Source organism: Phoenix dactylifera, chromosome 11 (assembly GCF_009389715.1).
Source record: "Phoenix dactylifera cultivar Barhee BC4 chromosome 11, palm_55x_up_171113_PBpolish2nd_filt_p, whole genome shotgun sequence".
NCBI lineage: Eukaryota > Viridiplantae > Streptophyta > Magnoliopsida > Arecales > Arecaceae > Phoenix > Phoenix dactylifera.
The window spans coordinates 24,013,890-24,038,431 of NC_052402.1; the positions used below are offsets into that span (position 1 = coordinate 24,013,890).

The 24,542-nt window shown below is 36.8% G+C and overlaps 2 protein-coding genes across 18 annotated transcripts; both read right to left on the minus strand.

Moving 5' to 3' along the window:
* Window positions 1–257: 257 nt before the first annotated feature.
* On the minus strand, window positions 258–7,554 carry LOC103721353 (probable ribose-5-phosphate isomerase 4, chloroplastic). 2 transcript variants are annotated; one of them, XM_039131936.1, is made up of 9 exons: window positions 7,336–7,552; window positions 6,831–6,958; window positions 3,138–3,207; window positions 2,851–2,955; window positions 2,530–2,625; window positions 2,388–2,444; window positions 1,995–2,112; window positions 981–1,047; window positions 258–640 (listed from the first exon to the last, which is right to left on the minus strand). In XM_039131936.1, the coding sequence occupies exons 1-9, from the start codon at window positions 7,501–7,503 to the stop codon at window positions 559–561; spliced, it is 891 nt and encodes a 296-aa protein (XP_038987864.1). In that variant the 5' UTR covers window positions 7,504–7,552; the 3' UTR covers window positions 258–558. The 2 variants fall into 2 exon arrangements, with proteins under 2 accessions (XP_038987864.1, XP_038987865.1); XM_039131937.1 differs by lacking the exon at window positions 981–1,047 and having other exon boundaries at window positions 7,336–7,554.
* A 1,795-nt stretch (window positions 7,555–9,349) lies between these two features.
* On the minus strand, window positions 9,350–23,568 carry LOC103721351 (myb-like protein L). Of its 16 annotated transcripts, none has more exons than XR_005514086.1 (15): window positions 23,081–23,565; window positions 19,844–20,271; window positions 17,630–17,829; window positions 17,296–17,445; window positions 15,480–15,794; window positions 14,835–14,993; window positions 14,607–14,756; window positions 14,266–14,463; window positions 13,936–14,113; window positions 13,655–13,834; window positions 13,089–13,145; window positions 12,815–12,982; window positions 12,661–12,699; window positions 12,288–12,447; window positions 9,350–12,183 (listed from the first exon to the last, which is right to left on the minus strand). XR_005514086.1 is itself a non-coding variant. In XM_039131939.1 (10 exons), the coding sequence occupies exons 1-10, from the start codon at window positions 23,406–23,408 to the stop codon at window positions 13,832–13,834; spliced, it is 2,109 nt and encodes a 702-aa protein (XP_038987867.1). In that variant the 5' UTR covers window positions 23,409–23,565; the 3' UTR covers window positions 13,470–13,831. The 16 variants fall into 16 exon arrangements, 1 of the variants encoding a protein (XP_038987867.1); XR_005514096.1 differs by having other exon boundaries at window positions 9,350–9,772; window positions 12,150–12,174; window positions 12,815–13,145; XR_005514095.1 differs by having other exon boundaries at window positions 9,350–10,239; window positions 12,150–12,174; window positions 12,815–13,145.
* Between the last annotated feature and the right edge of the window lie 974 nt (window positions 23,569–24,542).

Sequence of the window (24,542 nt, forward strand, 5' to 3'; positions counted from 1 at the left end):
GAAGACAGGTTCTTTAGCATAATTGCGACTGTTGATTTATTTTTATTTTTGATAAAACAACTGTTAATTTAGAAGTAATCAGAAAAATAGTCCATTTAGGGTGTAGAAAAGTGCTTATAGCCGTTTGCTGAGGGGAAATGCCATGTACTGAGTGTGTTAGATGCCATGTTTGTGGCATGTCTTGAACACATGTAATGATGTTTTATATTGCTTCCCGTTGCATATCATAATGGCCCTTAATGTTGTTAAGCATGTGATGTAAAACCTTCGAATTGCATTTTCTTCATTGTCATACATTAACATAAAATCTTTCAATGCTTTGCTTAAACTTATCAAGATAGATATAACCACACATTGATTGGATTTTCTTTGATCAACAACCCAACGTATGCCCATCAGAACATATAAAGAAAATAATTACACCCATTGATGGCAGCTGCTTTAAGCCTACTTATGCCATGGAGACTCCCAATCATTGCTCAAATTCCTGTGAATTATCAATATGATTCATTTCATTTCTCCATCTGGACCAGCTTTGATTTCTCTTTTGCCTCTGCATCATAATTTATCCACCACCGAGCTTTTAGCCAAATTGTCCACGACTTGTATTCCATCCTTTAAAGCAATTATCACGGTGCATCTGCAGAATAGCAGGGGAAAAAGTTAATATTATCTCTTTAGTATTTAAAGGGCATACTGAGGAGCAGGCATAGACAAAGTGCTTGATAAAGTTTTGGACTGCATTGAGAAGGTTAGAGAACATGTTAATCTTTCATAAGTCCTACATGGGTGAATTTGCTAATTAGAATAATCATGAGATTGTGCTTTTTCTACAGTGTAAATCATAGGATTAATTTTATGGAAAGATGAACTAATAAAAATATTGCAGCGTGGTCGCATCAAAAGGGGAAAATGGAGAAAAAAGTCTTCAGTTTGCAACATTGAAAATTAGGAGTTTGACTGGGGCAAAGGAAACTAACGGAATGCCAAATATTACTCCATGGTCCACAACTCCATCAATGTGATTCAGGCTCTCTGCCACTTGACCTGTAGTGTGTAACAACCAAATAACTAAATGAGGGAAGTGGAAGGGAAAAAATTCTAAAGATCTATAAATTGGGTACAAACAATTCCTTTTCTTTTTTTTTTCTTTGGTAGCACTAAAAAAGTCATTATTAGCGGCTTAAATCATAAATGTCTGCAAAAAAAAAAAAAAAAAAAAAAAAAAATCCAAACGGGCAGAGGAGATGAGAGAACTATTAGTAAACTGAAAGCAAGAACCAAAAATAACCTGTAATTTTGAAAAGCATAACAAATTCATTGTGCTCCAGGAGTTTTATTAGCATATGCCAAAACTATCTAATTTCAAAAACATTATTTATATATCTCTAGACGACATAACTATGAAAATTCAGATTCCATTTAACTATTTATGGCATTATTTTCTATCATAGTAACAATATTCTTTGGCATCATTAAGGAAAATATAAAATTTTCAATTATTTTCATTGGCTGCATGATTTTCAAAATTGTTAAAAAACTGATCCGGATTATTTATTTATTCATGGTATGCTACTATTTAATTACTCTAGTCCGAAAACAATGTAGTCTATTTTTGTTGTTGCTTCAACCTTGATGGTGCCACATATATTGGTGCATGATATAGCAATTTTGCAATGTTCACAATATTCCATCTTATTAAACTTTCTATTTATCAAATCAATTCCTTCCAAATTGTTAAACAAATTTCTACAATTTTTCAGACTTATTGGCTGTACTCCAATACAAATTCTTGCATTTTACCGTATCGCTGAATATGTCAGTAATACCTCCAGCCGTTAGAAATGTATGCTGCAACAACATAACCATCAACCATGATATATATGCACAAAACAAGGTCATAACCATACTTCGATTTTAATATTTAGAATTATTGTATATAAAATTTATTAAAAAGTCCAAACGGCAGAATTTTCTTTTTCCCAATCACATACCTAAGTCAAGTATTGGCGACGTAAAAATGACATCAAGAATGTGGTGTCCCTCCTTAGTTACCAAAGGAAAATTGCCTCCTAGTGGACCTGCGTGTCCAGAAGTGGGTCTTCTCCATACCTTCAGCAATCAAATTTTAATCAAGGGTAAGTGGGTGGCTTAAATTTCATTTTATTTAATCATTTAAATGCAGATTGGTGCCCAAAAGGTTGAAACTTGAAAGAAAAGTCAAATGGCCAGAACTGATCATTTTCACTGCATCAAGTTGTATTATTTATTTGCTAGTTAAAAACCAGGCATCTTAGTCTTCAGTGCTTTTTTTCATTGCATGCACTGCTTCTACTTATTTATTTATTTTTGCTAAGAACATTACATGTACTGTAAAAGGAACAAACCTCTGCATCTCCTAGAAACAAGTCATCTATTTCCTCCGCAGTTTCCATCCAATTACCCTGAAAAGAATCAATGATTTTTGATAGTTTAAGAACAAGAACGTTAATATTTCTTCATTTTACCAAAAATCAGGAGGTAACTTACGCAATTAACTAAGACTGGAACGGATCCATCAAGATCTCTGGTATATTGTTTGTCAGAAACAATGAAGGCAAGTTTACTGGCTGTTTTTACAATAGACTGCAGAAACACACAGGAAAGTAACTTCAGCAATCAATATGATTTTGTCAAGGCCATCAGATACTTCTTTGGAACACCAGGATAAAGATAACAGCTGTTTCACTATTTTCAACAAGATCATGAAACTGATTCATTTACTATGTAGAAACATGTGCACGCTGCAACCTGCTTGCAACGACAACCTCCATTCCTCTTAAAGGGCCATAATGGAGCAATATAAATTACCTTTTTTTGAATTATGGACTCACCACCGTCCAATTTTTGTCGACCAATGACAGCATTTAGCGTTCCCTCTTCAATTATATCAGCATCATCAAATGCAAAATCAATCTACAAAAAAATGGCCATCACAGCATAAGCTTTATCTGATCTTGTCTAGAGAAAAAATTTGAATGGCATAATTAGTGGCATGGACATGAAGGCATCAGAATGAGCAAAAATCTTAAAATGTAATACTCACAAAAACCAACAAAAAGCAACCAACTTATTGGACAATAAGAATTTGTGCACACTTGAAGATTATCTTCATAATGGTCCAGTGGAATTCCTGATTTTGCTGCTTCGCTTGCACTGGAAACAGACCTACAACAATGAACCAAAATGATAAATATGTTTGCTGCACATAAAAGGGAAAAAATCAGCAAGGAAATCCCTTTTGTTTAGCATATATTTATGTGCGCAAACATAGATGGAATAATATTTAAGAAGCTTAGATTGTTTGTGAAAGAAATAACTGATAAAAATACAATTGATAATACAATGGAGCAATTGAAGAGCTAGAGGACTTCATGCAACTAATAATTTGTAAAAGCTCTTTTAAGATGATGAAAATTGCACCCCATATTTATAAATTATATCCTTTGTTATGTGTGAATTGTCATAGCTTATCCTGAGAGTTTAACCACTTAAAATAGGCTAAATGTTCTGAACATGTATTACTAGAGCAACAATAGATGTTTGGATGATAGAGAGATCCCAGAACAGGTAAATGGAATCTAAAGACTAGCAAATTCTAGAGAAGCATGCAGGTTTTCATTGGAGGGTTACTGCTACAATAATGTAGTTTGTGATGGTAAAATTTATAAAGATTGGTGATTGGAGTGTACAAAGGTAAAAAGAATATACTGACATTTTAGGAAACATAATTGTGAATGTGGAGGTCCCAGAGGCCTTTATAACAAATTCACTTTCTCAAGAAAAATTAAAATATAAGAGTTATGGAGGCTAACCAAAGATTAAAGAAAATTCAAAAAAAATAATAGGAGCTATTTAGAGTACCAATTAAACTCCATCTAGTTAAATCGTTGAAAAGGCAGTTTAAAAAATTCCAATCAAACACTAGTTTGTGTTTTCACAAAATTAGAAGACCCATCTTGGTGGCATTCCACTTGATCTTCTCAACCAAAAGAGCCAGAAAAGAGGCTTTATCTTCAAACAACCATTTATTTTCTTGCTTTAAGAAACCAATCAAGTTTGAATTTTCAAAGCTTCATGTGTAATGAGCCAGGCTTCATGCCCCGTCATCCAAAGAGTGGGTCAGCAACATTAGTCAGGTGTAAAAAGTAGATTACCACTGAATTGAAGGAAATGATATCACACACACCAAACCATGCACCACGGAGAACTACCAAATAAATCTTTGTTTACATGAGAAAAACATATGACATAAATAATTTAAATGGTGGCTATACTCACAAGTAGCCAGATAACAATGAACAGAAGAGGAAAAGAAGTCAACATCAGTGAGACCATAACACTAAATTTGAATATCAAATGTGCATAATATGGCTCTGATTTGTAATTTGTGCCTTACAGTAGCTTCCCAAATCAAAATCTCAAATCTTTCAAATTCAGAAGGAACTTTGGAGGGTTGCTCCTTGTCAGCATGAGCTTAGTTGTGTAGATATTGACATATTTTGATGTCCAATGCAATTAACATTGATATCAAATAACACAAAACATAGAGAAAGAAGATGCAGGACATGAAAAAATGAGACAAGATGAAGAAACTGGGAGCAAGAAGGAAGAAGAAAAGAGGATAGAAATATGCAAGACTTCTCCACTGTAATGGTACAAGGAAAAATCCACTCAAGGCCTTGTGCCTTTTTAGAACTTAATATATGAAACATTATTGCGATCATGTTATACTCCTTAAGCAAAGCTTACAAGGAGAAGAAAATGTGGGGATGGGTGGGGAGAGGGGGGCTAACAAATATAGACCCTCAAGTTCATTCATTTTTACATGTCTAGCTCCTTATAGCATTCTAAGGGTCTTTATTTTCCTAATGTAGTGGTTACTAGGATAGTTTTGGTACTTATACCTTACCAGTATGGTATGGACCAATATGATACGGTACAGCACCAACACAAGGTGCACCTCTTGATGCTGGCATGCAAAACTGAGGTGAAATCCCATATGTTGTACGGCAGCTGTATGGGAGACAGTCTGGTACTCATTTCTTACAGTACAGTCTGATATGAATGGTACAGAGCGGTATGTACCAGTATGTAAATCCTTGGGATGAATTTTAATACATTAAAAACTTATACAATAGAGACTAAAAGGCATGGGCCTTTACTTCATATAAGAACTGGATACAATCTAGTGAAGCTTTCTTTTTGTTGTTATTAGGGAAGAATAAACTGCAATCATCCTTTCTAATGGCTTCAGATTGGGATTACTAGTCTTTCACAAAGGCTTCTAGATATTGTTTTCCATCATCAATTTCCTGCAAAAAATACCTTCAAGGTTCAGTGGCAATTTCTTCTCTTATCTATAGTGAGCCTAGCTAGGAAATAAATGCCAATTTAGATGGTTGGCTTCAAAATAAGAGCCCAGTATAGAATGTCATACATATAACTTAATCTGTAAAGTTGACCTCATATTGATAAATTGTGCTGACATTTGGTGTTTGGTATGTGCATGAATGTCCGACCAAAAGCATAGTAATAGCTCTCATAGTTCTGGAAATTACTTGAAATTTCCTTTTCTTCAACATCTGGTTCTTTTAGGTACTGTTAGAGGCAGCCATCTTACTTGTGATTTAAATTTTGATCATTATGCCTTTTTCTCTCTAAGGTCATTAATGATGGCATTTGGGCCAACGTATAATGTCAAGCATCAAAGTTGATGCTACAAAGTTCCTAATTGCAAGAGATGCAGGATTAATGTGCTCATTCTTTTTTTTTTGTCGGTGATATACACTTTTAGTCCCAAGTTTTATTAAAAGAATGCAAAGGCATGACTGAGAAGTGTTCAGACTTGATGAGTCAAGGAAATGGCGTGTAAGATTCAGTTCTTTTTTAATATATGTAAAAGAAATATTCAGAAGATAAGAAAAATCATTTGAAAACAGCTAGTTAGAAGATTAGTCAGGCTTGGAATTGGTTGCTTCAGCAAAACCGGAAGAGGATCTAGCACTGTAGACCAAACATGAAAAATAAATAAATAAAAAAAACTTGAGAATACTTATAAAAAGCAGCTTCTGTGGTTTAATATCAGCACATTATCTGTTTAAAGCTCGAGGTGTCCAAAGAAATTTCCAACCATATTTAAGCTCAGCATAAGAGAAAATGCATGACAGCAAGCGAAGAAGACACAAGACCATTTCCTCCATTCTGTTAATGAAATAAAAGCCAAACGTGCAGGGATCATTTCAAAATATTATACTACCACAAGATGCACCCTTCAAATAACCTAATCTGTTAGATAAGCTTGTCGCACTTCTGCATCCTCACCCATAAGAGAAAAGTCATTCTTTTAGAATAAATCTGCCTTCAGGAATAAGGCATCACAAGTCTAAAAACTAACTTTTTCAAACAAGAAACCTGAAGACTACTCGGTAATATCCAAGAATGTGACTCAGACCTGATAAATAGTTCATCAAATAACACATCATGAGATATCTATCAAGTGGTGAACCATACACATATATGACAATTGGCCATGGGAAAGAACTCATGACCAAGCAGTTAAACATATTTAATTATCTAGCTCAAAATGGTTACCTCATCATCAACCTCTATAATATAAATGCATAAACCACTCCATTCTTAATCTAAATCACATGATTCATGTAGAAGCAATAGATATCAATCTAACACACAACAGTTGATCCCATGCACAATTGTAACTGAACTAAACACATTAGCTCAATAACTCTCAAACTTTTGGTCTTTCAAGAATAATAATAAGATGCACTCACATCGGGATTCCGACAATGTCTTTCAAAGCTCCCTCTCGCATGCGCTTGCCCAAGTACTGTATAGCCAAACCAGATGCATGTCCAGATCCCAATCCAACCACCATCCCGCTCCTTACATAATTATCCACCTGTTAAAACACCTTGCACGGTTAGATTCAACTGGCACAAGCTCGCCGTCTCCCGAACCTATCATGCCAAAAAAATGGTTACATTCCAGAATTGTGTTAAAGCACCAGACATTTAAAACTTCACACCTGGAATTAAAACTCAATATCAATTCCTGGTCCCACTAAGATAGAGAGAGAGAGACGTGAAAAGGAAAATTTTATTCTGGACATAAGTTCCGCTTCTAGAGAGAGAGAGACGTGAAAAGGAAAATAAAAATTCAGAAAGTGAATCATCGAACTTGTTATTTCACAAAGGAATAAGTCTATAAGAATAAGTTCAGAAAGAGGAACAGGAGAATTATTATTATTATAACTAAGGAAGAATGAATGAGGTTTACAGTGAGCTTTGCGGCCTGGAGAAGGTCGGGGGCGGCGTCGGGCGCGCACGCCATGGGTTTGGACGTGGGGAGGCGGGTGCGCACTGAGGAGAGACCGCGTGAGAGAATATTCCGGCGGATAGGTGAAATATGCTGGGCTGGGAAGAAGGAAGCGCTAGCCCCGGCCATCCGATTGCTTTCCTTTTCTGGCCTTGTGTAGGATAGCCGACCGTTGCCTTGGCAACAGATAAGAGCATGGAAAATTAAAAATTAAAAATAACAAAAAAACTTTTTTTCACGATCGTCCCCATCTTTTCTGAAATTCCCAAGAGAACCTGTATTTTATATTATTATCGTTTGCACAATTCTGTCATCACCATAAATACTGGTATTGGCTCCACATGCATTAATCCAGCATGATGTGTTGCTGCACTAGTTTTGGCACCATATTTTTTTTTATGATAAGTAGGGGTGACAATCAGATTGGTCGGACCATATATATAGGTAAGGTCCAATACAAATTAGGTTAAAAATCTATCAACCTAAATCAATATATTTACTGAGCAGGTCAAAAATTCAGATCCAAAACTAACCATTTTATTAAACAAATAATTTAACTCGATCTACAATAAATTGAATCAAGTTAAACTAGTTAAGCATTGCTATTCCTATTAATAAGTATAGAAAACCCACCTAGCCATGAATAATACATTCAGCTTCAGCGAAAAACGTATGTGGATCGATCTACTGAATTTTCACCCTCAAAATTCCTAGTTGAGGGTGTTCTCAATGAACTTGTATTGCAAAAGAAGGGTTAGGAAAGAAGCCAACCTCGACAGAATTCTAGGGAACAGGTCGTGTAAGGACAAGGTTGTCGACGGGTTAGTCTGAGAACTTACCGGTAAGGGAGGGAGCATGCTAGAAGAGAAGAATCACCGGTTGGTATATTTGGTGAAAAATCTTGAGGTTCCTTGAATACCAAATCATATTCAAATCAGTCAAAAGTTTGTTAAGTAAGAGAGACTTAAGACCTTCTAATAGCATCAGAGTTAGGAGTAGATGCCAGGTTGTTAAAATAGCACTATTTCGCATAGTGGTATTCTTGGTGAAAAATCTCGAGGTTCCTTGAATACCAAGTCAGCCAGAGAGTGTGATGTAGGAGAGACTGAGACCACCTAAAAGCATCAGTATTGGATCACATTGAATGTCCATCCCAATAGCATAATACAAGAATCTTCTCCTCGCATATTATATGCCCTGCCATGCACCCAAAGTTAGATATATACGTTATAACCAATACCCTGTTTCACAGAATGATCAAGGAAACTGGGTCATTGAAACAGAAGCTGCACAAAATTCCTCAATCCAGGTAAAATGGGCTAGTTTCCTTGAACCAGTCAAAGATGCCTATTTTCTCAACTCAATTGCTGGAAATATAGGAAAGAGTTGCTAAAATTGGGATAAACCAAGGAAGATAAAGAAGGATAACTATAGCAAAAAAAATATAGTGAGAAGATCGAACCCTACCTATCATGAACAATACAGAAAACGGAGCAATGCCAAGCTTGATAATCACAATGAGAAAGAGGTACTAAATAAGGGAAGACCAATGAGCTAAGAAGCTGAAGGAAGAAACATGTAGAGGTGAACAAAGTTACATCCGTGTGAGAGAGAGAGAGAGATGGAACAAAAAGTTCTTGCCAAATTTTCCTCCATTCAACAAGGGAGGGAGCTTCATTGCTTCAAATTGTTATACCAAGTGTACATACAATCACCCACCTTTTCTCTCTCTGCACCAAGTAAAAGTGGGATGCCGTGGTGAGGAGCATTTCAGCTCAAACAATTAAATTAAATTAAATGGCCATCCTACTAATACGAAAAGACCTACATTTCTACAAAAAAGTGAAAATTTTGTGGTTATTTCTGCTAAACTTTAAGTAAAAAGGCATTGACCTCTTTAGGAATGTAAAGCCCCCTCAACCTATTCTTACACAAAGATTAAAAAAATAAAATATTTGGTCATTTGTGTTAGGAGTTACATGAGTCACTTCAATGTAAGTATGATTTTTTTTTCATCGGTTGAAGTACAAAACTTGTAAGTTGGTTCCCAGGGGTAAACAGACTGAACTGTCCACCTATCCAGGATATCTGCAGTTCATCAACACATAAGCCCCTGTCCAATTTTCACCAAACAAAGTTACAACTGAGACAAATATGTAAAGTTTGAGCATATTAGACATTTTTGAACATATACTTTAAAGCTCACTGTACAGCTTAGGCCACCTCCGCCGGCAGGCCTGAGGTTCAATAGACCCACACACAATTCATAATATACCACACCACTAAACTCAACTCCTGCTTGTACGAGGCTTCACGCCATTCATGCATTGACTTGCTACCTTCTATCCCCTTGTCCTATTTTCGAGTGCGTGCCATAATCTACTCATGATAATTGTAGCTGCCAAATTAATTTTCCCAGCGTCATAGCAAATATTAGTGATAGTGTTGAAAAAGAAACATGGCACAAAAGAGAAATGCATGTTAAAAATACATTGGAGTAAAACAAAAGGTTAAACAGCAGACAAAAAAATGGACAATCGTGTCAATTATTTTCCTTTTTATATTCTTGTATTTTTTCCTTTGTAAGGCAGTCAGCCACAAAAGTCATTTAAATATAGCAACATCAAGTCCAAGAGTATTACAAATTCCTTTTTTTCTTTCACCCTTTATCGGCAGTTTCTAACAGACTGTAAATCTTCTGCTAGTATTTTATCTCAACCCGTGTATTCTTTCACATTGCCTCTGTGAGTCTGCTATCTTTGTGAGCTCCATGTGCACCTCCAATCACCACCAAAAATCCACTATTAGTCTGGCAGCTGGATTGCCTTGACAGAGTGTTATGTCAAGGGCCCTCCAAAACCCTCTCTGCATGCAATGACTAGGAAATATCAATTTAGATGCAGCTACCCTTTATATGAGGAGAAAACAGAGCCTGGCTAACTAATTATAATGAAGCAACTGACTCTCTAGCATCACTAAAATGATTAGAACAAAGTGACAATAGACCAGTAGGAAGTGCTCTACCTAGGCCCCATTTGTGAAGATGAAGCTTTTGTGCTTCTACCCCACAGAAAAAGGGCTAGGACAACTCTCATCATCAGTTGATCAATTAAAATACATGGTCATATATTTTTGCCACCAAGATAACCGTCATCAAACCTGCAAAGAGACTAATGTTTCAAAATCCAAGTAGCGTACACATAGTGCATTTTTAGAACGCTCAGAACTGAGATCTGTCTCGTGATCCTCACCAATCAATCTGTTGGCTCAGGTCATTGCGTAATGTTTACAGATCCATATGTTCCAAGTTCATTAAGTAATCTCGGATTCCATTTGCAGATAAATTGACACGACTTCCAACCTTTGTGCATGTTCCCATTTACTTATTCACAACAAGAAATGCTTTTCTTTAATTGGCAGGGTTCAGTAGACTTGCCACCATCAACAACAATACCACAACAATCTGCACTCTCAAAAGCTGAATTGTTTAGATGTTCCAGAGCTTGGTGGCAGTCAGCTGACTGAGTACTTTCATCCACCTCATGTTATCTTAGGCCATTTTTTGTCATTTTCTCAATGCCATTAGCAACGTCGGAGGAACCAGTACCGGGCACCGTACCGGTTCTCCGGTGGGATGACCCGGTATGGGCCGTGTCGAGCCTGTACCAAGAGAGATTATCAGTGCCATGGGAGAGAGAAAAAGAGAGAGATAGAGAGAGAGAGAGAGAGAGAAAAAAAAAAGGGGGAGAGGGGGAGGGAGAGGTAGGAGATGCCGACGAAGGGTCGCGAGAGGGCAGTGGAGGCCGCGGGGGGGACCGCAGAGGCTGCGGCCAGTTTTTCTCTTTTGAAGGGCCGGCGGAGGTTGCGGCAGGCGAGGCCATGGCCGATTCCTCTGTTTCGAACGAAGGGCTGGCAGAGGCCGCGGCCGGTTTCTCAATTTCGAACGAAGGGCCGGCGGAGGCCACGGCCAATTCCTCTGTTTCAAACAAAACAGGAGAACCGGCCGTGGCTTCTGCCAACCCCCCACGGCCCTCCGCCACCTCTCTCTCTCTCTCTCTCTCCCTCCCCCGCTCGCTCTCTCTTTCCTTCTTCTCTGACTCCGGCAATAGGTCTTGTTTTTGTTGTCGGAACCGTACCGGTGAGCCACCGGTATGGCTCGAGTCAGCTGGAACCGCCCGGTTCGGGATGGTTCCGCCAACCTTAGCCATTAGTCTCAAAAAAGTCCTCAACATTCTGAGCTACAACGTGATTATCCAAGCATTCCCATCTTCTTTTCACCTTGTGATGTAGGAACAAGCAATGTACCATAGTCTGCAGGTCTACTATCTTGTTCACAGTGAATTTCTTTCACTGTATTTGATTGGGAAACTTGGCCAGTGTTTGTTTCACCCTCAGAAGCAGCACCAGTTCCTATGTTATCAAGTACTTTCCAGCCGACAAAATACCTTGTCAGCCTCTCCTAATTTAATAAAAATAGGCTTTTCAGAAATCGTATTTGATGATCCTTTCTTCTCCTTGGAAATGATAATATTGCCTCTTATGATACCATCAGTCAACGAACATTCTACTCGAGATCTTTTTCTTTCTGCCCTAGGGCTGGGGCAACTTGTTCTGAAATTCTTACTATAAATCAAGCAAAACCAATGCCAAAAAGGTAAACAGCTAGCTAATTATTGCAAAAATATAGGCATTTGAATTTCCTTCCATTATACTGATGGAAGGAACCATAGAGATCAAAAGACAATAAAGAAAGAAAGAATTTGAGGCTGACTTACCCAGAGTTTGCCCTGTCATTACTAGCTGTTGTTCCTCCATGTTTGAGATGCGATAGTTGCAAGACAATATAAAGTTAGAATCTTTATTAACAAAAACTCTAAAGTAGAAAACACACTGTTCTAAGTAAGAAATAATACCTTAATCTCTGATTTCTTATCCTCTCACTACTCCTAATTCCAACAGCTGGAGACTCTAACCTTGAAACAGGTGAACTGTTGTTCAGCATCAGGATAATTCACCATATTGTCACTTAATTTTCTCTCAAACATCTCTTTCCTCTTTCTGGCATCACACTTCCTGGATGGCATCAGTTGTGGATCAGAACTACCATATGAACATAGAAAATTTAAGCATCTTGCTTATTTTCGCAAATAGATATAAGTTGGCGCTTTATTTTATAAATCATCAAAAACAAGAAAAGAATGAATTAAGCGAAATTAGCCAAAGAATTAGTTTTTTTTACCATACAGTAATAATCAACGAGATGGATAGCACTCAAGCTAAACTTACGAGTAGACTTTCTTTTGAGTCTTAGCTTCTGGTCCTCCTCTGTGCATTAAAAGTCAGGGTTTCCCAAGAAAATAAATCAGTGTGTTGAGTCCAATATATTTTGGTGGACGAAACAAAATGAAGTGTCTTAAAGGCTCAAACTGTAATGCCTTACCTTTAGGTTTTCTTCATTGTCTTTCTAATGTTCCCATTTCCAGCATTATCAGATTTTACAATAGGTACAAGAGATGCCTCAGAAGGAACAATTTCAGAAGAAGAATTTAACACCATGCCAACTGCTGTTTTGTTTTCTTCAGGAGACCTGGATTTAGGTTTAGACTTCCTGGGTTGATTACAACTACAATATCAAAAATAAACACCAAAAAGGAAATTGTGTTGGGATATTATACAGTGCAAGGCAAGAAGTGAAGTGCCTTAGTCCGTAATACCTCAATGTTCTCTCTGCTGTCTTTTGATTCCTTCCTTTCCCCCAACACTCAGCAGTACTAAAATTTACATCAGGCACAGGAGATAAGTCAGCAAGATCTGTGTCACCAGTAGAATTTACCAATAGCACCTGTCTTTGGATTTACTTTAATAAGCCTTCTTGAGTTAACTCTACTTATTGGGTTGATTATTATTGTAGCATTGGCAGCGAAAAAACCAGAAACAAAAGAAAATCTTAAAGACACTACATTTCAGCAAAGAGAAGGAAGCCAAGTGTGTTAACTCGTAACACCTTGACATTCTTTTGCCCCTTCTTTTAATGCTCCCACTTCCAGCAGTATTAGAATTTGAGCTAGCTACAAAACATAAGTCATCAGAAGCTATTTCAGTAGAAGGATTTACCATGCCATTTGCCATTATATTTTCCTTACAAAATCCTCTAGATTTAACCCTTGAATTATTTGATTGATCATCACAGTGACATTGGCAGAATATAACACAATACAGAAAGTAACAGTAAGCAAAATGAATTACAAAGACAACTAGACAAGTATGTTAATCCATAGACCTTGGCATCATCTTCCTTGTCCTCTTAATTCTCCCACTTTCAGCAGTAGTATAATTTACAATATGCACAAGAGAATTGTCACCAGGAACTATATCAGCAGAAGAATTGGCCATCCCATCTGCTATTGCATTTTCTTTAACAGATGTTGATTTAGCTCTCAACTTCTTAGGTTTGTTGTCACTGTAAAATTGGCAAAGTACAACATCAAATAATCAGGAAAAAGAAATTGAAGACAAAAACTCCAATGAACAGCAAGAGTGAAATTTCTTGATTCAACAAACCTTGATCTTTTTCTTCCTTGACCTCTTAATCCCACCTTCAGCAGTATTAAAATTTTTGCTACAAACCAAAGCTGAGTCAGAAAGAATTGTTTCAGTAGAACTTATCACACCATCTGCTGTTGAATTCTCTTTAAGAGATCTCTTGGACTTAACCCTAGACTTCTTGGGTTGATTATCACTGTAATGTTGGGAAAGAGAAACATGAAAAGCGCCAAAATAAGGAAGCTGATCAGCTCATAAGATTTTCATGAATAGACGAACTTTTGTTCACTAGACAAAAGGAAAACAAACATACAGAAGTCAAGGAAACCAAGTTCTAAGCACCAATACCTTGGTCTTTTCTTTCTAGGTCCCATACTATCAGTATTTTCAGCCTCTGAAAAATTGACAACTGGCCTAAAGTCATTGGGACCAATTGCCGGTCGTTCACTCTCCCGATCCACAAAATTGGATATAAGAACGGTTCTCTTCATCTTCCTAGCAGCTTGGAGTAATGGCACCTCATGAGGAAGTAAAACCTTCCATCTCCTGCACACCTAAAATTAAAACCATTAGTGTGCGGTATGCTTCCAACATGTCTTTTAAAATCACATAGCACCACTATTAAAATGCAGAACATAAACAGGTGTTCTGAAAAGGTGAAAAATGGCAGTAGTGCATGATTATTTTACCTCCTACACTGGCTATCAGTACGTGGAGGCACAAAAGTTGCAATCTTGGACCAACAATACCCATGTTCAGCTATTGCTGCCAATAGCTTGGCATCTTCTTCCTCAGTCCATCCTTTCAGATTTAAAGATGGATCTAGACAATTAAGCCATCTGTCACCAGAAAAAGAGCACTTGAGAATCATAAATAATGTCAGACTAAATAATGTCACAAGGCAACTCTAAAATTACCTTTCTCTGCATTGAACCTGTGTCCGACCAGGGGCAAACTGAGCTATCTTATTCCAATTTTTGGCCCCAAAAAGCATTACTGCTACTTTGAGACGCTTGTCCTCATCCACAGACCACCTCCCCACCTTTCTCCTATCAGGGTTCAGGGATTTTCTCCACCTGCAATAATTGGGATCATAGAACTCATTTTGGTTGATGCCCATGAATATGTCAGAAATACATGACATCAAGAATACCATAATTTATTCAGTCTATGCAGTTCAATCATGGACTCAAAAATTAGATGACTCCACGAGAATCTCGCGTCAAGAATCTTAAGGGAAATGATCACGGATGACTTTATGGAGAAACAGTGTTTTCTAGCATATGAAATAAACCACAGTAAGGCATGCATATGATTTGAGATGACCTTCAAGACAATAGTTGTATAAATCTATTGAATGAAAAACTTAATGCTTAAATGGTTAGAATCAACATCAACAGGAAGTGAGTGGTATTATGTGATACATGTAGCAAATAACAAAAATATGAAAAAAGTTGTAGTGGCTTGAGGTTACATAACTAATAGGCAACGGAATATCATTCATTAAAAGAAATTGTTTTAAGAGAAAATCATAAATGAAATAGTACGAGAAAGCCACTTGCCTATTAGAACATTGAGGACCTGTGCGGCCTTCTAGATTAGAGGATACAATCTGCCAGTTATTATCACCAAAACTTTCTACAGCCGCATGAAGTTTAGCATCTTCATCTTCTGTCCAGTCCTTGTTCAGAATATGAGGATTAAGACTCCGTTGGTAACGTGCAAGGCACTGAAAGGGAGTTCTATGCGATCCCAGTGCAACTGAAATATCAATCCAATTATAAATCCCTCTTTCCTGGACAACAAATAAAACCTTCTTATCCTCCAGTATGGTCCATGGGTTGTGATTAATCATTGGATCTTCACAGTTCAACCACCTGAATGGCAAATGGATGGAAAAGGAGCAATTACTTAAACTAGCTATCAGCTTTGAGAAAGATGAAAAAATTCAGATAGAAAATTTTTGTTTCAGGCAGAAAAGGATGTACAAACATGATAGCTAGGCATCAGAACAATTTTTTACTCTCAAACTAAAAGGATGTCCGGTCGCTGACCGGTACGGTACCTAGTACTGGTTCGGCATTCCTTGGATAGAATAATTGGATTCAAACATGTATCCAAGTGTCTAATTGTGAGGATCCTTGTGGACGTGTGTTTGGTCCGACATAGGTTATGCACTTTAAAGATCTTGGATACTTATACATTGTTAAGGAAACTCAGCAATACCTCCTACCAGCCTTTTTGGGTGAGGTCCTGGGTCATTAGAAATGGTATCAAAGCAAATTTAGACCATGGCTAACCAAGGGCCAATTGCAGTGTTTGTGATTGGATATGATCGGATCTGGACCTTTAGCCTGATGAAGATTCTAGAGCTTAAACAGAAAAATATGTGAGGATCCGTGCAGGTGCGTGCATAGTCCCACATTAGTTGTGCTCTAAAGATATCTTAGGTACTTATACAAGGGTAATGAACCCAAGTAGTACCTTCTAGCTAGCCCTTTCGGGTGAGCACCTGAGATGTTAAACTAATTCTTCAAGAAGAAAAATAGAAAATAATGAGACATGTAAAGAAAAGATAATTTTGACTAAATTATATATGCTAGCCCTTTCGGGTGAGCACCTGAGATGTTAAACTAATTCTTCAAGAAGAAAAATAGAAAATAATGAGACATGTAAGGAAAAGATAATTTTGACTAAATTATATATATTTATTAACTATATTATAAGTCTATCTATTTAAATATCTTCTCCAAACTCCATTAGCTCAAGAATATAAGAAACATGACATTAGCTACACTCTTGACCAGCTTCAAAAAGAGCAATAGTCCACTTTTAACATCATTATGGTGGATCAAACTCATTTTGGGAAGAGTCCAACTCTCCAACCATCTTCAAAAGTTGCAAATCAAGAATTTGATTAATACCTTAATGTCTCTGAGCTAAACAAAAGTATCCAAGTAACTCAAGTAACAAGGTTTTAAATACCCAATACCATTTTTTATCAAAAATGGTATGGTATTAGTACAACACTTGTACCTACTAGTTGCAACTATATGTACCGAAACTAACAACATCAAAAAGAACGAAGAAGCATTAGTACCAATCAGTAAAGTCGGTTCATTACGCCGGCACATACCAGAATGGACCAATACAGACCACTATGGCTGGTGCATACCGATATGGATGATTTCGGGGTCCCAGTACATGTAACGGTGTTGATTTCACTTTGGATCGATACAGTATATCCAGTTCCAACAGTTTCTTAAATTCAAGATAGGTACAAAATAATACATTTCATATCTAGAAAGAAGAAACTAGAGATGGTGCCAATATAGTTTAAATAAACTATTATAAAATATCAAACTTCCCAGTTCATACCTAGCTTCACACTCTTCACCAGAACGGCCTGGGACATACATAGAAGCCAACCGATCCCAATTGACTAATGGTAAGAAAGATCTAATTTTTTCTGGGGTGACATCAAGATCACTGCTTGATAATCCAGACATTAAATTTGAATCGACATCACTGCACAATAAAAAAATGAATATATTATAAATCGTCAAGCAACATAAACTTATAAACCAATCCAAATAACATTTTTGCAGCTTAGACAATAAACTAATTTGACTGACAAACTTTCTTCCAGATTTGAGATCATGTGATCGAACCCAGCATTAGAAAAAATATAAACCTAAGCATTCTCATATACCTCTCAAAATTCATCGAATTCAAAATGAGCATCTCTTGATACTGTTGCTTTAAACCCTTTGCAAGTTTCTCCTTTTCCATGTTTGACCATTTTTGTTTTCTAAGTGAGACTGGGAATCTCTTAAGTACCATCTTAAATTTAGAAACATGGGAGTTCTCAGCTGGGCCAAAATATAAGGCACGAACCTTCTTATAGCTGGCCTGCAACAAACCAAATGCTTGGTCAGTTTTTGTCAAGTTCTAAAGAAGAAAATACTCAAACTGAGGAAGGAAAAAAATAGGAGCATCCAAAACCAACATAGCCAGCTTGAAGACTGGTGCCATGACAAATTCTATAGGTAAGGTAGATAAGCAAGGATATGTTATCAAGACGTTCATTGCTCTTGCAGTTAAAACCAAGAAATTTACAACTATAGATGAGATTGTTGTCCCAATACCATAGACATGCAAAGAGTAATTAGTACAAATGTAACAGGAAAATAAATCATGCGTACCACATTTGTTGTGAGTTGCTCTAGTTTTTCAAAAAATCTGCATCGTATGCCATACGGATCCATACCAATGTGTACCAGACATTCCATATCAATACCAAACCAATACGCAATAAGGAATGTGTACTAAATATCGGTACATCGAACCGACCCCCATAGCAGGGTTCGATATCGAGATTGCAAACCTTGGTTCTGAGCATCTCTGTGTTAGAATTAAAATGCACCAATATGAAGTTGTCATAGGTCCCATGCATCCACAATGATGAACATGCTAACTCAATAGAAAAGTTTTTCGAGCCACCTTACACAAGTGAGCAGTGGTAAATAATGCACTCAATCCATACCACAAGATTCAACAAGAAATCTAGTGCCTAGTGATTGATGAAGAAGATCTCCTCACTTCTCTAATTGGCTAAATAGTACCAAAGACCTCTATGTTCCATTAAATAGCTTGACTTTCAATTTCCCCACCTTGTAGAGAACATCTACATTAACTATCCATCCGCATGGACCGGAGTCGAAGATGCGTAATTTAATCCACATACCTGGTTATCAACCCACATCTATTTGAAATAAAAAAGTTTCCATTCTTAGAATAATCACAAATCTTGAGGAGAATAGGTACACAAACCAAGTAAGTTCTAGAATATTGGACTTACAACCAAAAGGGTTGTGGGGCTTCGTGTTTTATATTAAATCATATCATTTAACCATAAAATGATCCATGAAAGTAGACCTAGTTAATTTGATGATAAGAATAAGAAAATTTGTTGATTGAGAAAGCAAAAAGGAAAAGAATACCTTGATCATCCTAGTGCCATCCAACTTTTACATCTAAAAATGCATAAAATGTGAAATGAATTGATATTATAATGAGATGAGAAGTAACCCCCCCCCCCAAAAAAAAAAAAAAACCAAGGGGGAAAAGAAAATAAAACGAACCATGCCCACAAAGAGTAGTAGGAAGGAAGAAAAGCAAGTAATCTTAAACATACTACCAGCAAGAGTTAGTCCGAACCAAACTGAACCGAGTAGAACCGGGTTCTTCTCAGTTCAGATAGGTTCCCAAATTGTCCCAAACCGGAACTAGGAACCATCCCAGTTTTGCACCAATTCGGTTCAATACCTAAACTAGGTGGTTCAGGGCATTCCATCTTAATTGATATATACATATATATACATGCAAATGTATAAACACATACATACATACATACAAAGATAGCTAAAAAGTTCGTAAACATCAATAAAGCAATGAATTAAAGACCAACTTTAATACATTAAAAGTTAGGAGCATTCTCTATTTGTGTGCGTTCACGTATGTCATTTATTGTTTATACATATGCCCATACTTATTTGTGTCTACTTGCAAATAGACACACATAGACCCATGTATGTGCATTTAGTTATGCAAAAACATGCAAGTTCACAGACATATATGCATATTAAAATGTTTATATGTCTATAATAAATATGACACATTCATTTACATGGATGGAAACATAGATACACCTTAAGTACATGTTTAATACATGTTGATGTATGCATGACTATATGTGAGTGTAAAAGCAACCACAGATATTCTCAGTTTGCTGCATGAAAAAAAAACTTGTATTAGCTTCAAAAAAGCATGATGTGAACCAAGGCAATTGTGCGGCATAGAAATTATTTGAAATTATCTACAAGAAAGGGATCAAAGTTAAAAGGATAAAGATGAGAATGTTAACCTTGGAATCTTTCACTTTCCTTGACTTTTGCATGGAAATTAGCCTGCCACGAGGATCCTTCTTCTGACTCGATATATGCCCTGCTTTCTTTTTGCAGACAACTTGAAAGTCCATAAGACATTTAAGACGTTCTTTCAGTTCCTTATTTTCTTCAATCTTTGCTTCAATTTCTATCAGCTTCCTCCTAATAAATTTCTGGCATGACCTGTTCTTCTTGAGGGCATCAACAAAGAACTGTGCAGACTTTGGGAACTGTGATTGAATGAAACCCCCAAAATTTACACTATATGATTCATTCTCTGCATGTTCAGTGAAACCAGAATCACTATTCTTGGGCACTATATTACGAGTTTCTCGCTCAGATGTCACATCAGCAACAATCATCTCAGTATCTTGTACAAAGTTCTCAGATTTCTTTTTCTGAGCATCTGCAAGAAATAATTTAATAATAAATAAAACCTTCCAAGGAGTTGACATTGTACAAAGTTCCCAGATTTCTTTTTTGAGCATCTGCACGAAATAATTTAATAATAAATAAAACCTTCCAAGGAGTTGACATTGTATATATTAGGAAGCCCATATCAAAAATCATTAAAAGATAAAACCATAAAACAAGTGTAATTTCTAAGTAAACAAGGATATGAATGACATAACTCATGTTAGCTGCAAAAAATTGACTGTTAAAACTAGGGGTATTATTCTAACAGTCAATCTGCCTGAATAATGTAGAAGATAAGTTTCTTATGATAAAGGAAGAACACAAAAATAGGATAACGAGTCCATCTGTCTATAATGTCGAAAATATGTTTTTCATGATAAAAGAAAAACACAAATTACGCGGGGGGGGGGGGGGGGGGGGGGTGGTGGAGGGATAGAAAGAAGAAGAGAAAAGATAGGGAATCTCTTGGCAATGGCACAAAATCCTGCATTGGCAGAATAAAGGTCTCATGATCTCAATTTAGCAAGACTTAGAAACCCGAGGGTCATTTAAAAGAGATTGTGGTGTACATGTGTGGCGCTCAATATAGATCCAAGTTTTATGACCAAAAATATTTAGACTAGAAGTTCAGGACCACTGCTATGTAATACATCCATAAAAATACCCCTCTAGGCTTAAGTGACCAGATCTTCTTTCTTTCTTTTACATAAAAGAAATCTACCTATATTTGAATTCCTATAATATGATTCTAAGAGGCTTATATATGTGGCTGCACTTACAAACAATACAGCACAAAATTCAACGAAGATGCTCTTTTCTTCTCCTGAAAAAGATGACAATTCTTATCATCTCAAATATTATTCCCACTCTAATTCATTCAAAAATTCAGGTTAAAAATTACAAATATACTAGAAATTTCTAGAAACCTGTATATTACGAACCCACTGAGAATAATTACAAATAATTATTCCCACTCTAATTCATTCAAAAATTCAGGTTAAAAATTACAAATATACTAGAAATTTCTAGAAACCCGTATATTACGAACCCACTGAGAAGCTTGATTAAACATGAAACTTTAGCAAACTGTCTATTTCCTTACAAGAAGGGCGGAAAATTTTAGCAAACCAAACACTTTCCATGCATCATTTTAGGTACCATAGCTACCCAAGGCCTTTATGCATAACCATGGTTATTGTACTTGTATCTTTCAGAAGATAAAAACATGAAAGATTTTCAATGTCTTGTTCAAGTCAAGAAGGTTTGCAAGATAGCAATTAACCATTGTTTCAAGTTCCTACATGTCATCCTAGCTTAAGATAATGACATAACAAACAGTTTGAAGCTTTGATGCTAATAATACAATGTTGCCTAAGAGTAAGACAAACCCCCTTGGTCCTAGTGCACTGGAAGTCATTTTGATGGTGGTATGTATAAATTTCGGCAAAACATCTCCAACTCTATCCTTCATGATCACGGTGGTATTATTGTTGTGGTTGGAAATTCGAAATGTCTATATGTATTACCTTGACTCAGCTAGAGTACCAAATTATGAGGGGGCAGGGTCAGGGCAGGATCCATACAAATTAGAAAATACATTGGCAATGCTCACTTGCTATAATGGCTACGATAAGAAAGTTAAACTGAGAAAAATTTAGAAGAAGTAGGCCGTTGCCACATGAATTAACTGTTATAGATGCTTGTGATTCATATATTGAGAAGCATTATCACCTTAAGAGTTGACTTCCATCTAGAGAGGAAAAGTGGAAAATAACGGCTCCTTCTGCAATGGCAAAACGCTTGCAGATATGATGGTCATAGTCGTTGGCGTCAATGATCTCATTTTGGTATGTAAATAGCATAAATGGATCAAAATAAACAAAAAAGTTAGGCGCAATGTCCACTTTGATGTTATATCAAATCCTATGCTGACATTGGAATGACTATAGTCCTTTTAAATTTGATTACACCAAGAAAAATAGTTGTTTGCTGAACTTTTTCTGTTAAATTTTCTCCCCCTTTAAAAGTTTAATAAAAATCCTTCGGGGATGAGCTTGCTCCATAAAAATCTTAATAAGTCAAATATATGGTAGGAGGTACTTGTCCGGTATATCACAAGCACCACCTTGTTGACCATTTTATCTTTTTCCACCTTATTCTAGAAAGATATGTTTGTGGAGGGAAGACTAGTAAACTCTAAGCATAGTGAGAGATTTAGAATTCATTTTCCACAATGCTACCAAAAGAATTGTCAGGAATTGCTCGGACAAAGAAAGTGCATCGTAAAATTCATTAAATAGAATCAAATGGAATCGTAGATCTGATTAGAAATTGTGCTACTTGCCATAGAGTTGTGCATATATTGATATTAACAAAGAAGGCTAAAGCTATTCGATAATCTAGTTGCATACAGATTTCCAACATATGGGCATTATGTCATTCCATATACATACCTCTAGTGCCACCCTGTAAAAATAACTTTTGCATAAGGCACAACCCCCTAACATAAGATAACTAAGCCCCCCAACTCCACAAGATTATATTCCACTACATTTTTCTTCTCCCACAAATTTAAACTGTTCTTCAAATGTATCAGAAGTCTTCGGAATACAACTGAACTAAAACCTCCTGTCTTCTCAGTATTGACAGTTCGATAAAAAGTTGCTTTTTATAAATAATCACTACTACAAATTTTCTCTTCTTTTGGAACTTCCAGATCTTCAAGGTCGAAACTAGACAATCAAGATATCTGATAGGACTAAAACAACCAAGAAAGGTACAAGCATTCCGATGCTTACCGCTATCATACTGAGTGAACCTCCTCTGGATGGCACGAAGAGTTTCGAAATCATCCTCCTCATCGGATTCGGGCAGCGGGCGAGAGCTCAGGGGTTTGATGAAGGGCAAGGAATCGGCATCCGAGGAGGGAACAGAGAACCGCTCCTGGAGGCGGCGAAGGAGATCGACGTCGTCGGTGCTGCTGCTCTCGCCGCCGGAATCTGAGTCGGAGTCGTTGACGGCGGCGGGATCGGCGCCGGTGAGCATGCAGGCCCTCCTCAGGGCCTCCATGTCGTCGTCGAAGGCCTCGTCCCCGCCGCTCTCGAAGGAAGACGAGGAGGACGCCATGGGAGAGGAGGGGCGGAGGAGTGATCGGAGAAGGAATTAGGGTTACGGTCGGGTTTGCGAGGGTGTGGGAATTCTCTGACGGCCGGAGAAGAAGTCGGGTGGGTGGAGGAATAAGCCACCTTCAAGCCTTCAGACGCACCGACTTTATAACACAACGCGCGGTATTTCACCGATCGGAAGATAATAAGGGCCTCGTCAGCATCCTTTTATTTCTTATTTTTTTAATTTTTAAAATAAAATTATAAAAGCAAAATATTGATACTATTATTTTTATTTTTAAATTTATTTTTATTATTTAAAAAAAGTAAAACAAATATTTTTAGTATTTTTAAAAACCGCTAACCTCCTCCACCACCATCGCCGTTGCTATTGCCACCTCTATCACTATTTGTTACCACCCTCATCTCGACCTGTATCGTTGTCATCGCCGCCATTATTACCATCATTACCACCTCCGCTATATTGTTAGCACTTCCACCACCATTACCATCATATTACTATTGGTATTATCATTATCTCTATCATGTTACTACAGCCATAAGTATCACCTCTGCCATGCCATTATTATCCTCATCACTGTATCGTCATATTGCTGCCACCACCACTCTTTCGCCTCCACATACTACTGCCCCCATCATCACCATCTCCACTATACCACCGTGATCCCTACTATCAATACCATCACTCTCTCCATTGCCTTTGCTGCAACTACCCCCATGCTTATGGCCATCAATTTGTTTATTTTAAAACCAAATATATTTATATTTTTTATAAATTATAAAATAAAAATAAATTTTTTTATTTTTATATATTTTAAAATAGAAAAAAAAAATAAAAGTGATACCAAGTGATTCTTCAAGCAATTGAATTTGGTCCAAATATGCAGTCAAAAACCTAATATCCTCTTATCTTCTCTTTAGCAATAAGAATTGGGGCAAGTTTGGTCCGCAATTTGTGAAGTGTGATTTTTGATTATTTTCCAACTATTTTTGAAATGCAATGCAGCAATGTATCAAATTATAATAAATAGAATGCTTCAATTGCCAAATTTCTATTACACATTGAGCAATAAATTTAATAATTTTTGAGCAAAAATTTATGTCATTAATATACTAACATTCATATAGTGATTGA

Bases quoted from the DNA above. Each gene is read 5' to 3' on its own strand.
- LOC103721353 (XM_039131936.1), bottom strand. From the start codon at position 7,503: ATGGCCGGGGCTAGCGCTTCCTTCTTCCCAGCCCAGCATATTTCACCT. The intron at 3,208-6,830 runs GTGAGTGCATCT...TCATTGTTGTAG, and splicing joins GACATTGTCGGAATCCCGAT to GTCTGTTTCCAGTGCAAGCG. The intron at 1,048-1,994 runs GTATGTGATTGG...TACACACTACAG, and splicing joins GTCGCCAATACTTGACTTAG to GTCAAGTGGCAGAGAGCCTG.
- LOC103721351 (XM_039131939.1), bottom strand. From the start codon at position 23,408: ATGGCGTCCTCCTCGTCTTCCTTCGAGAGCGGCGGGGACGAGGCCTTC. The intron at 14,994-15,479 runs GCAAGTGGCTTT...CAATTATTGCAG, and splicing joins GGTCCTCAATGTTCTAATAG to GTGGAGAAAATCCCTGAACC. The intron at 14,114-14,265 runs GTATTGGTGCTT...CCAACATTACAG, and splicing joins CCTAGAAAGAAAAGACCAAG to TGATAATCAACCCAAGAAGT.